The following is a 17,740-nucleotide window of genomic DNA, read 5'->3' as shown; positions in this document are numbered from 1 at the left end:
ACGTAAAAGGGTCCTATTTTGTCATTTATTACTTACCCTATTGCCAGCTTTGTTGACATCTTTTAGAATGAAAAAGAAAAGAATGAGAAAACTTAAGTGCTTCTGATAGGATTTTTGATTTTTGTTTATATGTGTTATTTATGTTATTTGAATGAGTACAACTCATTCAGCCTAATCTGCATTTAAAAATGATAAAACTATGGGAGTTTAGTTTAGTGGTAGAGAATTTACTTACCAAGTACAAGACCCTTGGTTCAGTCTCCAGCAGCACCTAAATGAATAAAAAATAAAACAGTAAAGATTGTTTCAGTGGTTCTTGAAATGCTAAGCATGATCCTAGTGGAGACCCCATTATTTAATTTGAACTAGCGTATGGGGGGCCTAAATATTTAGGAGCATAAAAATACAAATCAAGAGGCTGAGGGGATGCTTAGTATGTCCTCCTCGTGCAGAGAACCTGAGTTGGTTTGCAGCATCCACAGTGGATAGCTCACAGTAGATCCAGTGCGCCTTCTGCCCTCCTCAGTCACCTGCATTCATGTGTGCCCAAATGCACATAACTAAAGAAAAAAAATGCCAAGCATGGTGGTACACACCTTTAATCCCAGTGCTTACAGGCAGAAGCAGGTGAATCTCTAAATTTGGAGCCAACCAAAGCTACATATCAAAACCTGTGTCAAAGTAAAGTGAAACAAAATGTTTTTTAAAAGGAAAGAAGGATGGAAAGGAAGAATCAGCACAATGCAAACAAATTCCAAGTCTTGGGTAGTTGAGAGTGAGACTTGGGCTGTGGCCAGTAGCTTAGTTGGTAGAGTGCCTGTCTGACTTGCTTGATCTCCAGCACAGCAGCACCTGAGTATGGAGGACACACCTGTAATCCCAGCACTCAAGTTCAAGGTCAGCTTAGGCTGCATGAGACCCTGTCTTGGTAGACGGTATATTTTGATTAAATGATACATAGCTTTTCTGAAAATTCAGAACAACACTTACTTAATTGGGCATTCAAGTGCATACTGACCACATCTTTCAGTATGTTGAGCATTTTTACTATATGTAGTATGATGGTTTATCACGTCATTAAAAGGTTTCTTTGTTTTGTTTTATAATTGATAGTAAAGATCTTTTATTGTTGTTTTGTTTTCAGGTAGGCAGTCGTGTAGCCCAGGCTGACCTCAGACTGCATAGTCAAAATTCACCTTTCACTTCTTGACCCTTGTGCTAGAACTTCCCAGCCCTGGCATTAGAGGTGTGCAGATCACCCAGCTCAGAAGTGAGCCTTAATGTAAACATTAATAGAAAATTTGGAATCCTGCACTGTTTACATATTTCTATGTAGTTTTATTATTATTGTTGTTGTTGTTACATTTGTGTGGGGCAACTCTCCTTCCTTTTCTATCTTCAGTTTAATGCTGTATTAATCAAAGTTGCTACTTGTAATCTACATGTATAGGGAGAGCCAGCTCAGGATTGCTGTGGCTTTACTCTGTGATTTCTTCCCATCAGAAGAACTGTTGCATTCCACTAACTCCAAAAGGATGACTCATGAGTTGGTGAATATAGAATCCTTTAAAACAAACCATTGCCTAAAAAGACAGTTTGTAAGCATTTGTTAGGAAAGAAGGAACAAATAGTACATTTGAGAGCAAAGAACCAATATGTTTCGTTTTTTATTTGTAAAATGATTAAATGTGTTTGTTTTTTCAGACCTTATTGCAATATGCAAGCAACAAGAACGCGTCAGAGCACATTGTGTATCTTCTGGAGGTATACCGCCTTGCTATCCAAAGCTTTGCCAGCGCTCGTCCATTTCTAACTACTGAATGTGAAGATGTCCTCTTAGTACTCGGCAGACTAGTCCTGTAAGTGTCAGCATGTAAATGACTTAAGAACTGAGTACTACACTATTTGCCTGGCTTCTCTTTCCAGTGCACTGTTGGTTCTGTAGAGCATCAGTTTCCTCTGTTCAGAGCTTGTGCCCTGAATTTCCAGGAGTTGAAGTCCACATGAAGCCCCAGCTAAACAAAAGCTGCAACTGTCTTTAGTCTCTTTTCTTACTCATGTTTGTACTCCAAGTACAGTCCCATTTTCCTTCTCTTTCCCTTGGGTATAGATGTGTGTTAAACAGTTAATTGTGACCAAATGCCAGAGAAAACCAACTTTTGAGAGAAGGATTGTTTTGGCTCGGTTTCAGGGGTTTTAGTCAGTCACGAGGAGCAGACCTTTCCTCACCCTGAAGCAGGAAGCAGAGAGAAAATGCCCAAAGAATGGGCTTGCTCCCTTTCTGCTGTAATCCTTCTGGACCTCAGGCTTTAGACAGTACTGCGTACCTCAGCTGGTCTCCTTTCTAGGTAATCATTTGTGGAAATGCCCTCACAGATGCACATCTTAGAGGAATCTCAACCTAATCAAGTTGACAATCAGTTATCATAGATTCAGGATCTGGAAACTGGTTATCTTTGAGAAATACCATATAATTTGGAGAAGATACTGTGAAACCTTGCAACTTGATTATATCATTTAAACTAAAAATAATTTTACTGGGCGCAGTGGCACACGTCTGTAATCCCAGCACTCAGGAGGCAGAGGCAGGCAGATCATGGTAATTTCGAGGCCAGCCTGGTCTACAAAGTGAGTCCAGGACAGCCAGGGCTACACACAGAGAAATCCTGTCAATAGAAATTGAGAGATAGATAGAAAGAAAGAAAGAATGAATGAATACCAGTATAGTAATGCCACCGTAAGTGCACATAGTCATTTAGCTGTTTTACTATTAGGTTGCCTAATAGCAGACAAAATTGCATCATTAACATTGTTCATTTTGTCAACAACTATGCAGGTGTAGGCTGGTGTCCTCTCATTTCTATCCTGTACTGAGTGAGATACATTCTGGGGTAATCTGTAACATGTCCAACCCACCTGCTTGTGCTCTGTTCACCACAGCTGAATGTCTGCGTCATACTTTTGTGGGCATTAGCATTCCCACCCTACAAGGCCCACTCACATCCTGCCACTTGATATCAGTCTCTAGGCAAAGTGATGTGCAATGAGGTGGAGGAGAAGTGTTTCCAGATTGATGTTTTGAGTAGTTCTTTACTGACATTTTTTATGACTCTTTAAAATCTTTCCTGTTACTTCTTCCTAGGTAGTGGTTAGGGTAGAAAGAAGAAACGTTTTTGCTTCATTTTTAGAAGTGAAGAAATCACTTTGCTGATCATTCTGCTTCCTCTACAAGTGATAGAAACTGATGTGGGTGACAGCCTTCTCTGTCACTATGTTCAACTAAACTCCCACTGACCTGATCTGGTTTGGGGGTATAGGTATGGGTAACCCCTCTATACAAACTAACAGTACTTGGGATATGACTGCTTTTTTGGAAGGCTTATATATTTCTAAAATGTTATATGTAAATGTAAAGCATTACAGGTTTTCTTCTGCTTTCTTTAATACTTGAAAAACCAATATAACAATTTCAAGGAAAAAAATGAGAGTACAAATATGTAAAATAGTTTGAACAAGTATAAAAGTCTTGCATATTTCTTTCATGCTGCACTTATTGTAGCCTCCTTATATACTTACATGGTTATTTTGTATTCTAGGAGTTGTTTCGAGTTACTGCTTTCAGTGTCTGAAAGTGAACTGTCCTGTGAAGTCTGGGTACCATTCCTCCAGTCTCTACAGGTGAGTTCATTTTAATTCAAAGAAATTCTCTGCATGGATACCCAAACTTAACTATGCTCAGCAAAGTAAACTTTGAAACTTAAAAAAAAAAAGCTATGCAGGCAGAGTCAATGGCCAAACTCTGCCAAGACAGGGTAAGCATGTCCTCAATAGTTCCTGCCTCACAGATATGTCTGTCAGATAGATTGGGCCAGAAGGCTGAAGAAGATGCTCCAACATAATAGAGAGTTTTGGGTGACTATTCAGGTAGCAAACTGTCTCTGTTATCTTCTTAATTGGAAAGCTACTAACCTGCACTCTTGGCATACTCAGATAATAAAGTTTATTCCTTCTCAAGTCTTTGAGGGAGTTGAAGACCATGAAGCTTGGTTGTTTAAGGGTTAAGATGTTTTTTAGGTCTAGATAATGTTTAAAGTTGATAATGACAAGATGTGATGGAGATTGATTTACATTCAAATTTTAGACGCACCAAGATAGGAAAGATGTTTTCTTCAAGGTTGTCAAATACAAATAGACAAAACACTGATTGTTTCATGGTTCCTCTTGATGTAGGTAGTTTATTACATGTATGTGTAATAATATAAATGTATACGTAAAAAATGTTTAATAATAGAAAAAAGAAAAAGGCAAGCTAATTACATATTTATATATTTATGATTATTCAAGTAAAATATTCAGATTGTTCATGACACAGTTCCTTGCCAATCAATACAAATCTCTAACCAGTCAAACTCCATCTAAGTCAGTCAAATGAGTTGTCATAGAGCCATTTCATACATTACACTCACAGGAGACCTTGGACTCTCGTTTCCTTTGTGGTTTTTTGAGACAGAGTTTCTCTGTGTAGCCCTGGCTGTCCTGGACTCACTTTGTAGACCAGGCTGGCCTCGAACTCGCTGAGTTCCACCTGCCTCTGTCTCCCGAGCGCTGAGATTAAAGGTGTGAGCCACCACTGCCCAGCCCAAGGGCTTTGTCACCTTTCTGAGTGGGTGAGCAAATGAGATATTGGCAACAGGTGTCAAATGATCTGTCAAGGGTAGAAACTAAGAAGGTGTTTTTAAAATATACTTGGGAACCAGTAAAGCTCTTGCCTGCTTGCAAGCATGAGGCCCTGAGTTTGTATCCCCAGAACCCATGAAAAAGCCATAGGTGGTACCACAGGCCTGTAATCCCAGGGATGATAAGATGGGAGATACCTCTAGAGGAGATCCCTAGAGCTCATGGCTACCTAGCCTAGACTACTTGGCAAAGATAGTTGGTAAAACACCCAAGGAACAACACCAGTGTTGGCCTAAATGTGCACAACACCTGCATATACATACACACACACAAACAAATAGACATCAAATAATAGCAGTCATTTAATTACTGATGGCTAATTAATTAAGGGTCATTGCCCTGTACTTTTAAATATTTTACATTATTTAATCAAGTAAATCTTGTAATGTGGAAATTATTTGAATCCCCTTTTACAAGGAGGCACATATAGGAAAGTTAGCTTGCCCAAAGTAACGCCCACCATCAGATTCAGAATCCTTTATTAAAGATTCATCCAGGACACACATTTCACAGTAGCTTGGAACTGTTTCATTTAGGCACAGGTAAAGATTTGTATATTAAAAACATACTTCAGAGTATAGGAGTTTTTTACTCTGGGGTATATACTACAAAATGAAATGATTGTAATGTTTTTCTCCTTGGGGAGAAGAGAATTCTTTGTCATATTCCCAGCCTATTTCAAATCCTTGTGATACCCTGATTTCTCACATACTCAAATGGCCATTAAAGTCACCTTCATGTATGGCATGTTGATTCTTGCTTTTGTTTGTTTGTTTGTTTTGTTTTTGCTTTTTTTCAAGATGATCACACATTGTGGCTTACTGGAAACCCAAGACTGAGACTGTCCTTGAACTCACTATGTAGCCCAGGCAGGCCTTGTAGCAATCCTAGCCTCCTGGGTGTTGGAATTACAGGCATGCAGTACTGTGCCCAGATGAGCACAAGTATTGTCTTAATGCTTTTAATTTGGTCCTGGCATGTCACATCTAGAAGGGCAAATAGTGCTGTTAGTATTTTTATTATATCCTCTCTAGACAGAATACTTTGATAAGCTTAGTATTTGCCTGAGTGAAATAAGTGTCCCCTCTCCCAGTGTAAGTTTTTAGTAGTTATCAAACATGTAGGATATATTTTTGAATCTATGTTCAGGAAAGTTAATGAAATAACATTGCAGATAAGTAAGAGGCTTCGCCCCTGTCAAAATCTGAAATATAAAAACCAGTTTTTCTTATTTTATATGACAAATGGACAAAGCAGTATATGGCATTCTGGATACCTTTGGCACAACTTTTTTTTTAAGATAAGGACTTGCTATGTATGTGTCCTGGGTCTTTTGATCGTCTTTTCTCGCCTCCAGGTGCTCTGATTTATAGGCATGCCACCATGCTTGTCTTTTTGGGTTTTATTTTGTTTCATGTTCCATCCCCACCCAGAATAAAAATTTGTATCAGTGAAGCCCTCAGATGGCACCAAGGAACTGTTGGCTGCTGTGCAGCCTCTCCATGCCTCTTCTATGCGTATTAGAAAACACATTCTGAGCAAGTTTTTGTTCTTGTTTTCAGTGCTGGAGATTAAGCATATGTGGCCTTGCTCATACTGTGTGAGCACTCTTACACTGACCTGTGTTTCCACCTGATTAGGTTTTTTTGTTGTTCATGGTGTTTAGTTGTACTTTGAGATAACATCTATATATGTCACCTGGGCTAGACTGGAACCTTGTAGCCCAGGCTGGCTTTGAACACACACAGCGCTCCTTTGCTAGCCATGCAGCTTGGGTTTTGGTTAGCTCATATTATGAGCATACAGCTTATCCTACATGTTGGTCTTCCTCTTTGATAACCACATGGGATTCTTCTCTGCATGTGACCATGAATTATTTGACTAAATAATCTATTTGTTTTAATAATATGAAACTGAACAACTTATGCCATTTCAATGTTATTGATTTCAAAGTGTGACAATTGTACTGTTTAAAAAAAACAAAAACAAAAACAAAAACCTGTGCTGGCAGGGTGGCTCAGTGTGTGAGGGTGCAGTTTCTGCCAGGCCTGATGTGAGTTCAAACTTGTTGTGTACTTGTGTACTTGTGTAACTTGTGTACTTGTTGGAAGGAGAGAATTAGCTGCCACATATCTGCTGACCTGCACAAGCACTCTTTTACACACACTGCCCCCCAAAGTAAAGCATTTTAAATTAAAAGAAACATAAGTACAAAGTTTTTTAAGTACCTTTAGTGCAATTAATTAATCAAATACCTACTGACAAGAAAAGTTGCTCTGAATGAAGTATATCCAAAGTTTAACAGATGAAAATTAAAGTATATGATGTGGTGGCTCCTGACCTTGGTTCTCGTTCCTTTGGAGGCTGGGATCATTTAATCCCACAGTCCTGGGGAACAGTGGTAACCTGTCAGATTTAGAGAGATGGGTGGGGAAAAGAAAGCAGTAAAACCGTTTATCACAGAAATGATAGTTTTTTTTTTTCTTTCAAACAGGGTTTCTCTTTGTAGCCCTGGCTGTCCTAGAACACCATCTGTAGACTAGGCTGGCCTCAAACTCAGAGATCTGCCTGCCTCTGCCTCCCAAGTGCACTACCATCAACTGGCTTAATATGTTCTATCTATGTGTTGTGCTAGACATTGTAGATCCAGAGACCTAACAGGAAATTCTGGTTGTGAGCCTAACCTTTAACTGCTGAGCCATCTCTCCAGCCCCATTACAGGAAATTCTAAAATGTTCCTATAGATTTCTTGTCTTCGTTGCAAAGTAAATATCTGTCCTATGTTCAGAAGAAAGCCTAAAGACCTGCCAAGCCATTAAAGGAAATTTACTTGTTGAATAATACTAAAATGATATTGAATAATTACAAATTGAATATTGGTATTAATAAACTATTACTAGATGTCTCTTACATATTTTTTTTCAAGATAAAGTTTTATATAGCCCAGGCAGTCTACTGTTGAGCTGCATGGAGCCCCAGCTTTGACTTCCAACTATTTAAATTCTTGTTACTGTATTATTTAAATAAGAGGCAGCTTTATACAAAACATTTTAAGGTCTTGGTTATTAGTGGTTTTTAAAAAAAATATAATTGCTACTAGGTATGGTAGCACATACCTTTAATCTCAGCATTTGAGAAGCAAAGGCAGGCACATCTGGAATTCTAGGCCAGCCAGGGCTACATAGTGAGACCCTATCTAGAAAGAAAGAAAGATAGATAGATGGATGGATGGATGTCCAAGCTGGGCGTGGCAAAAGGGGCACACATCCAGCAATCAGTAACTAAAAGTAAAGAATATATTCTTAACTTAGTTGAAACTATCCCAATAGAAAAACACTAACATTTGAGGTTAATTTCTCTCCCTATTGAGTTAAAAGTCCTTTTCAGTTTATTGATACTTAGCTAGATGAGACGGCAAGGCAACTAGTTACTAGCTTCTCTCCTAAATATGCTGCTTTTATTTTAGGAGTCGCATGATGCATTGTTGGAATTTGGGAATAATAATCTACAAATACTGGTCCATGTTACAAAAGAAGGAGTGTGGAAAAACCCTGTTCTCCTTAAAATTCTGTCTCAGCAGCCAGTAGAAACAGAGGAAGGTAAGTCTGAAAATTTCATTGGCCATGTTGAGTTCTAAAAGAATTAAAATTTTGTACCTGAATATTCTTTTTCTGAGTAGTAAGAAATAGTTACCCCAGCACTCGGGAGGCAGAGGCGGGCGGATCGCTGTGAGTTCGAGACCAGCCTGGTCTACAAAGTGAGTCCAGGGCAGCAAAGGCTACACAGAGAGACCCTGTCTCGAAAAACCAAAAAAAAAAAAAAAAAAGAAATAGTTACTAACGGGTGTGTGTGTGTGTGTGTGTATTTTTTACACACTGGAATCCCAGCACTTTGGAGATGGAGGATTGGCTCTAGGTCAGCATGTTTAATAACATAATGGAGACCAGTCCCTGTTACAGTGACAGCCTGTCTCAAACATTGCATCACAGCATTCCTATGTTCTTGTCATTAAGTGGCAATAAATTTATTTTTAAAGATTTATTTTTGGGTTATGTGTATGAGCATTTTGCCTGCATGTATGTAAGTGCACCACATCCATGCCTGGCTCCCACAGAGGCCTGAAGATGGTGTTGGGAATCCCCCTGGAACTGGAATTACTGATAGTTAAGCCATCATGTGGGTGCTAGGAATTAATTGAACGTGCGTGCTCTGGAAGAGCAGCTGTGCTCTTAACTGCGTCATTTCTCCAGCCGAGAGGTAGAAATGTTAGGCTCCACTGTAGTATCTTTCTTTTTCTTTTTTTCTTGGATTTATTTTATGTGTATGAATGTTTTGCTTGCGTGTGCATGTGCATGTATGCACCACATGTCTGAGGAGGGCTTTTGATCCCCCTGGAACTAGAGTTAATGAATGATTGTGAACTACCATACGGGAGCTGGGAGTCTAACCCAGGTTCTCTGCTACAGCAACAAATGCTTTTAAACACTGAGCCATCTCTCCAGCCCCCTCATTCTACTCTTACAGAATTTATAGGGCCTCACTATGTAGTCCTGGCTGGCCTTGAGCTCACAGGCATCTACTTTCCTCTGCGTCCAGAAATCTAGGGTTAAGTTTTCTTTTGAATTTAAAAAGCCTAAAGTCTATAAGTGCCACTTGACTCTGACTGGGTGATTGCTAAAGACATCCAAGAAGAGCCTCTACCACCACCTAGCTACATTCCTGGCCACACCTTTTAAAAAAGATTTTTGCAATATTTGTTTATATGTGTGCTACAGCATGTGCAGAGCTCAGAGGACAACTTAATTAAGTATTGAAACCCGTGGGTTCACACAATCCCCACTTTATTTTGCAGTACTAGGCATGAACCAAGTACCTTGGACATGAGAGATAAGTGCTTTGTTGTTGAGTTCCCTTTCCAATCCATGGATTTCCTTTCAGCAAATAAATGTATTAACATGTAAATAAGAAATAGGCATCCAAGAAATAGAGATACTTTTTTAAGAAAGGGAAGGAAGCCAGGCGTGGTGGTACACACTTTAATCTCAGCACTCAGAGGCAGAGGCAGATGGATTAACCATACTGTCTTATTGAGCAGAAGCTCATCAGTGCTAGTTGGCTGCAGAGCGCTGGAGATCTGCCTGTCTCTGAGCTTCAGTGCTGGGGTTACCATCTTCTGTGAGTTCAAATGCAAGTCATCACTTGCAGAGCAAGTGCTTTTATCCAGTGAGCATCTCCCCAGCCCTTGAAATTACTTTTTAATTATTATTTTAATGATTTACTTATTGCTTAGATTTTTTTTTCTGTGCATTGGTATTTTGCCTGAATGCATGTCTGTGTGAGGGTGTCAGATCCCCTGGGACTTGAACCTGAGCCCTCTGGAAGACTGTCTAGTGGGAGCATCTTTCCATTCCCTTGAACTGAGTTTTTAAATGTAATTTTAACTTTGTTAAAACTGATGAGTGAGGGTCTGGAGGTACAGCACAGTGATAGAACTGCTTGACAGGCAAGCTTGAAGCTCTGGGTTCAGGGTACCCCAAAAAATAAAAATAAAGTTTAGAAATTGTTTAAAATTTATAAATAGTAACAAAGTTGTAATGTATTGAGTAGAATAGTTTTTTCTTCTAGAAATACCAGCAGTGATACTAGAGTGCCTACTGTGTGTTGAGAATTATGTTAGAGTGGTAATATCTCACGTGTAAGCAGATGAGAGCTCACACATGACCAAAGACCATGTACTTAACATTGTAGATGGGTTCAAACATATGGGACTTTCAACGTTATCATCAAAGTAACCCTTATACTGCTGAGCTCATGGTGCTTAGTTCTGTAGAGAACACACGGTCCAAACGTTGTATTTGGTCATAGATTGGTAACAGAAGATCAGAGATAAACAACAGCCGATGATAGTGAGCATCTATTCCATGCTGGCTTTTGTTCCCTTTCTTATTTGTACCACTCCCATCTCGTGTGATTATATGATTCCTTCAAGGTGAACAAACTTTACTCACATTTTATAGATGAAAAGTTTGGGCTTCAGAGTGGTCAGTGAATTTGCGTCAAGGTCAGGCTGATCCTCAGTCTAGCTTCCTTTACATTACAAGCCCGTATTCTGCGCTTACAGAGAATTGCTACAGTACTGTGTAAACAGCAGTGCTGGGGGCTTAAAAGTAACATTGCTGTTTTCAAGTGTGTTGCCTCCTATCGGATTCATAAGCTGCACATCGCTCTGTAAGGCAGATAGAGCAGGGTCTGATATTAGGCAGAACAAGATGAGAGGGAGACAGGGCAAAAATGAGAAGAGTTTTAAAGAGCAGCAAGATTAGGGATAGGTGGTTCCCTAAGGAAAGGAGTAGCATGGGAGAATGTTACATAGTTGTTTTTTTATCTTAACATAACATTACTGAAAACAAAAGAGTAAGGAACTATTGATAGGGACAATGAATTATTCTGTGGGTTTTAATGACTATAAGTCTAAAATGGAAAAGGATAAGGTAAATGTTCTCCCTTCGTGACTTTTGACTTTGGCTTCATTTTCTGTAACTTAAAATCAAAAGCATATACTAAGATCCACGCTCTGCCTGCTCAATCTAAGACTCCAGAGTTGCAGACTGAAGTAGTTAAAAGTAGATACAACTGGTGGAGAACAGTTTGGCAATATGGGCCAGAGTTATTGAACAAGAGCCTTTAACCTAGTAATCCCACTTTGTGGGCTTGGTTTGCTTGTTTGCTTTATATGCTCATGGGTGAAATGACCCATGCACAGCTTGTGAATTGCGTCATTAATGATGACTGGTAAAGATTGCAACCCACTTGCAAGTGGACCAGTAGAGAATCATTGAGGTGAATTACAGAACACCCATATAGTGTGCTTCCATTTGGTTGACAGCACTAAGGCAACTCTAAGAGTATGGTGGTAGCAGGAGCTGGGTCATGCACTTAGTTGCTCAAGAAGCGGAGCATTTATGGAAGGGTACAGAAAAGGATGGAAAGAATTGTTTCTCTGGGAGGGAAACTAGAACACTGATCCCAAAATAAGAGAGGTTTTTTGTTGTTGTTGTTGTTGTTGTTGTTGTTGTTGTTGTTTTAAGTTGAACCTTGCAGTCTAGAGAGATGGTCCCATGGTTAAGAGCACTCACTCGTTCTCACAAAGAGGACCTTGGTTTGATTCCCAGCTTACATATGGTGGCTCACTACTCTCTGTAATTTGTAGATATTCACATGGTATACATTTAAGCACATAAATCTGGGGGTAAATATAAACCTAAAAGAATTGTGCCAGGCACGGTGGTGGACGCCTTTAATTCCAGCACCCATGAGGTAGAGAAGCAGGTGCGTCTCTTTGAGTACAAGGCCAGCTAGGTTTACATAGCAAGCCCTTGAGCCAGCCAAAGCTGCTTAGTGAAGCCCTGTCTCCCAGAGGAAAGAAAGAAGGAGGCTTTGCCCTATAGTGCTTGTAGGTTGTCCTGGAAGTCTGAAAGTCTCATTTGGCCTCCTATGCTGGGATTACAGATATGCACAGCCACACCTTATTTGGGCAGTAATTTTAGCTGTGACACACACACACACACACACACACACACACACACACACACACACACAGTTGTGCATACATATATAGACAATGAGTTTTCTTATTTTTAAAAAGCTAACTTAAAGGTAGGATGGAGGGGCTGTAACAGAGAGGGGTTTGTTAGAAAAAAAAAATTAAGTTCCAGGAAATGATGGCCCTTACTTTAATTTCAAGAAAGGCAAGTGGATGTCTAGAGTTCAAGGCCCAAGATTGGTCTACGTAGCGACCCTGTGTCAAATTATTCTTTTTAGGTTCCGTCTTTAGACCAAATGAGTCAGAGTCTACATTTAAATAAGCCCCTAGGTGTCTTAGGAGGCATTTTCAAGTCTGAGAAGCAATCCCTAAGGTTGACAGCATAAAGCATAAAGCAGTCTTTCAGCTTGCTTGAATGCTGCATTTCAGGCTCTGTTCTTTAGGTAACACTATATAACATCACAGACTTGGTAAGCGACTTTGTAGAGTTGAGGAGTTGGCTGAGCACTGTATTTTAGTGCTCTGAGCAGCATTTTCCAAAGTGTGTAATAAGCCAGTAATATATATTTTACAAGGGACTAATACTTGTAAAAGGGTTCTCTGGTCAAATCAGCTTGGGAAACTCTGGGCTAAATACACGTGAACAGTTTTATTCATTGCAGGACTGTTCAGAGATTTGACCAAGGAATCCTTTTTTTTTCTAGGACTATCTCTCAGGCCTTTTGGTCGGTGGAACACACTTTGAGAAATGCCTGGTTTAGAGGAAACAGCACCACTGGCTTTGGAATCCTTGGCAAGTTACCTAACTTCTCTGAATATTAATTTTCCTAACTTGAATCTGTGGACATTACTTGCCTTGGTGGTGGTGTGAAGAGTACATGAGAGGCACATGAGAACACTGAGCACAAAACCTGGTGCCTCATTCGCTTCCAGTCGGTGATAGTTAGTATTGTGTAGGGCACTTGCTTCATTTTCTTGAATTTATTTACATTTAGAGTTGATTTCACTATTCTTTACTTTTCTTTACTAGACTTATCAGAAAGTGATGGGAGATGATCAAATAATTTTTGAAATATTGACAGTTTCATTAAAGCATTTGATGTTTAGAATAAAACTAATTAATATGGAAATTGTTATCTTTATTTTCCTCTTGCCTCTGTTAGAGGAGTCTTGCCACTAGAATAAACACTTAATTATAGCAACTCAGGGTTTAGCAACAACAAGCAAAGAGCAGGAGAATCAAGAACCAAAGCTGTGTAGTGAGCTTGAGGCCAGCCTGAGCTCCACCACTCTCAGAAGGAAAAAAGGCAAAGCAGAAAAATCAAAGTGTCATCACCACTCTGGCATGTGGTATATTATCATACTGTTGCGTTTTCCCTTTTTTCTAGTTAACAAATTGATTGCACAAGAAGGACCTTCCTTTCTACAGATGCGAATCAAACACTTGTTGAAATCTAACTGCATCCCCCAAGCTACTGCTTTATCAAAACTGTGTGCAGAGTCTAAAGAGCTTTCACAGGTGTCGTGCTTTCAGCAAGCCTATATCACATGTTTATGTTCCATGCTTCCCAACGAAGAGGCTATTCAGGAGGTGAGTACATCAGTCTCGCTACCGGTGTGTGATGTGTTAGGAAAGATGTTGCATGGTTTGTTTCCTCTCATCCAGAATGAAAACCAGGGCTCATCTTTTAAGTCATGAAAAATTGTGCTTTAGTTATCTTGAACTTCTTCAGATTGAATATGAAGTTACTTACAGGTATAGGTGGATCTCTAAAGTAGGTAATTAAGAATGTACAAATGCTGGGGCTAGAGAGATGGCTCAGCCGTTAAAGGCTAGCTAGGTTCACAACCAAAAATATAAGAGTTTGGTTCCCAGCACCCACGGCTGTCTTTCCAGTCTATTAAAAAAAAATGTACAGATGCTGTTTACAAGTGCTTAAGTGATGGTCTACTGTGGGATCTTCAGATGTGAAAGTAGCTTTTCTTTTACAGTTATAATTTTACTGGATTTGGAAACTAGTAAATAATAAGTCAAGGAATAATCCAAGGAGAGTGGAACTTAATTTTAACTTAGTTAATATATTGTTAACTTTGTGCTTTTACCTCCAAAACAACAAGTGTAGAACTCTAAGCTACATGAATATATTTTAGTTATAATTAACTGGTTAAACTGGACACCATAGAGTATAGTGTTAATAACGTGGTTGAGTACTTTAAAAACTTTTATCAGTTGCATTTTTTAATGAAATCTAAATTATTTTCCTTAGAAAATTTAGAATTAGTTATCTCCAAATTTTTAATGAATCATACAGAAAAAAATTGAAATGCTTTACTTAATTTATCGACCTTTAATCTCAGCTGCCATTTCATATTTGACCCATGAATTCTTTTTTTTGGGGGGGGGTTGAGACAGGGTTTCTCTGTGTAGCCTTGACTGTCCTAGACTCGCTTTGTAGACCAGGCTGGCCTCGAACTCACCATCTGCCTGCCTCTGCCTCCCAAGTGCTGGGATTAAAGGTGTGCGCCACTGCCCGGCTCTTGTTCTATTTCTACACTTAAATTTCTTGGTTGTGCGTGTGTACACCTGTGTGGTGTATTTTTGTAATCATGCATGCCATGACACTCATGTGGATGTCATAGGACAAGTTTTGATGTTAATTCTTTTCTTTACCTGGGTTCCAAGGAGCTTGGGTCACCAAGATTGTGTGGCAGGTGCCTTTCCTTGCTGAGCCAGCTTCCAGCCCTGCCCTGAACTTTCTTTCTAAATATAGGCATCTCAAAGATTGGGTTCACTACTAGATAGTAGTTCCTAAATTTTAAATTCTTGCCTATATCCTGCTTTCCTTTTGCTTCGTTCTCTTTACAGTATGAACTTTACCAGCGCCCATGACTTTTCCATCCTGCCTCATCCCCATCACATACTCGCTTCTCTCCATACTCTGCTCTTTGGTAGTTCCTGTCGTCCTTGTCCTTAATTGTGTCTGTATGACTGACTACCTTCAGTCTTTACCTACTCAGTTACATTTGCCTGCATCCACAGGGACAGGTTGAGAAAAGCGTACCAACTACCAACTCCTTTTTAACTCAGTTGTACTCTATGCATTTCTTTAGTCCACTTACCACCCACCATCTTAGGGAATCTCTCTGAAACCTGGGGTTGATGTGGTTCTCCCTGTTGTTCTGTGGAAACTGAGGTACTTTGTTATTTTTAACAAAATCTTAATCATTCGATTTTACCAGACTAGGGAGCCAGAGGCTGGAGTGAAAACCTGCTAGCTCAGAGAGGCAGAGGCAGCGCCCAGCTGACTTTCCTCCTCAGGTAGTCTCCCAGAAGCAATGCCCATCTCCTACACCAACTCAAAACCTTCAAACTGCATCTCCCTCCCTCCTACTCTCTGTGCAATCTCTGTGGGTCCTCCTGACTTCCTCTTACTCTCTATGGTTTCTTCCTCAATTCACGTCCTATCAACTGGTTCCTTGCTGGGCCTCTTGACCTACAGTTGACTTTATCTAATCCTGTTTACAATATTCAAGCAGAAAGCTCTTGGATTAAAGGTGTGCGCTAGGGCTGAGCCACACCACAACTAAAAACAGGCTTTTCCATTAAATAACACAATCTTGGGTTTCACAGTGTGATCAAATGTCCTACAACAGTACTTGGAACAGATTTTCTTTAAGCTCCTTTCTGAATGCCTCTCTCCCTGACTCTGTGTGTATGCGCCTCTTTTGTTATTAGAGACAGACTGTGGAGCTCTTCTTCAGGCTAACTTCAGCCACTCTTTGCCATCCTTGCAGATAATGCAGTAGTCCTTCTCCATTCAATTAGAAGTCTTTAGCACCTAATTGCTCTTACAGTGACTATCCAATTTCTTGCGCTGGCCTACTCATTGAATAGATTTCAATGTAAATTCATGGTGCAATATCTTTCTCCTCTCAGGACATTCATATTTATTCTTTTCGTTTCCTCCACCCCAGTCCCCCTGACTGAGTCTTATGGAGCTGGGTTGGTCTTGAATTGAACCCCTGCGTCCACGACTAGAGTGCTAGGATCACAGGTGTGCACCACCAGACCCAGTTTTATTCAGTAGTAATGGAGATCAAATGCGGGGCTTTGACTTTGCTAAGAAAATACTCTACCAATTGAGCTATACTCCCTAGTACCACCTCCCCTCACCTTCAACTTGTGACTTGCCTGCTACTACATCTGACTATGACTTTCTCATTTCCTTTTTTGAATCAGGCTCTCGCTCTGTGTACCCCCTGGCTGGCCTGGAACTCAACAAAGTGCAACCTTCCTCTTCTTCCTGATCCCCATCCCCCCACCCCACACACATACCCAGTACTAGGATTAAAGCCATGGGCTACCCACACCCAACCCTGACATTCTAATATGACATTTGACTCACAGTCACATCACTGAATGAATCATTGTTGGCTTTTGCGTTTTTTCTTACCAGTCTTGTCTTTTTGACTTCCTAACTCTTTAGTGATTGTTCCTTCTCAGTTTGGCTTTACTTTCCCTTGGTGCCACATTGAGTATGTTTCTGGTATTACTATTAGGACCTTGATTGCCTTTGTAACTTTCTGAGCTTCAGTTTGGTTTGAGTTTTGAGACAGGGCGTTGCCATTGCCCAGGCTGATGTTAGAGCTCATTGTAGCCCATGCTGGCCATCAGTTCGCAATACTCCTGCCTCCATATCCCTAGTTAGGGGATTGCAAAGGCATGCCGCCGTAGCTTGACTTAAAGAGTAGTGTATTCGGGTGGGGGCAAGAGATTATGAGAAACAAAAGTGCTTGCTGGCAGGGCAAAAGTGGAGATAATAATCAAAATGAACATGACTTCAAGATACTCAGAATAATAGTAGGTGGCAGTGCACACATCTGATCATAGCCCTCTGGATTTTGAGGCCAGTGTGGCCTCCATAGAGAGACAACACAACACGCACACCTTAGGGTGGGGATAGGACTAGAGAGATAGTTCATATGGTAAAGTGCTGAAGACCTGAGTTCAGTCCCAGAACCTAGGTCTTAAAATGGATGGATGGATGGATGGATGCCGGATTGTCTTTGTTGGGGTTTCTATTGCTGTGAAGGGACACCATGGCCAGGGCAACTATGAAAAAATAAAACATTCAGTTTAGTCCATTATCGTCATAGAAGGAAGCAGGACAATATGCAGGCAGACATGGTGGTGAAGAGGCTGAGAGTTCCACATCTGGATCCCCAGGGCAGTAACACTGGACCTTGCTTGATCATCTGAAACCACAAAGGCCACACCTAGTAGGACCACATCCTATAGACCTATGGGAGCCATTTTCATTCAAACCACCACATGGATCCCTGCTCTGAGAAAGTGGAGATGTGGATCCCTGGGGCACCTGGCTGGCTGGACTAGCCTATTTGACAACTTTCAGGCCAGTGACTGATAGAACCGGTCTTAGAAAAAAAGGCAGTTTCTTG

At 40.3% G+C, this 17,740-nt stretch overlaps 1 protein-coding gene across 1 annotated transcript in view; it reads left to right on the top strand.

Moving 5' to 3' along the window:
• RLF (RLF zinc finger) overlaps positions 1–17,740 on the top strand; it is a 62,518-nt gene that overhangs the window by 23,647 nt on the left and 21,131 nt on the right. The window contains exons 2-5 of the mRNA XM_084786420.1: positions 1,705–1,859; positions 3,597–3,678; positions 8,204–8,336; positions 13,669–13,871. Of these exons, the coding sequence (XP_084642546.1) occupies positions 1,705–1,859; positions 3,597–3,678; positions 8,204–8,336; positions 13,669–13,871 (573 nt within the window). The remainder of the gene's footprint in view (positions 1–1,704; positions 1,860–3,596; positions 3,679–8,203; positions 8,337–13,668; positions 13,872–17,740) is intronic.

This window comes from Acomys minous, assembly GCF_964271855.1.
Source record: "Acomys minous genome assembly, chromosome: 6".
Lineage (NCBI taxonomy): Eukaryota > Metazoa > Chordata > Mammalia > Rodentia > Muridae > Acomys > Acomys minous.
This window is presented reverse-complemented; position numbering and strand designations above follow the sequence as displayed.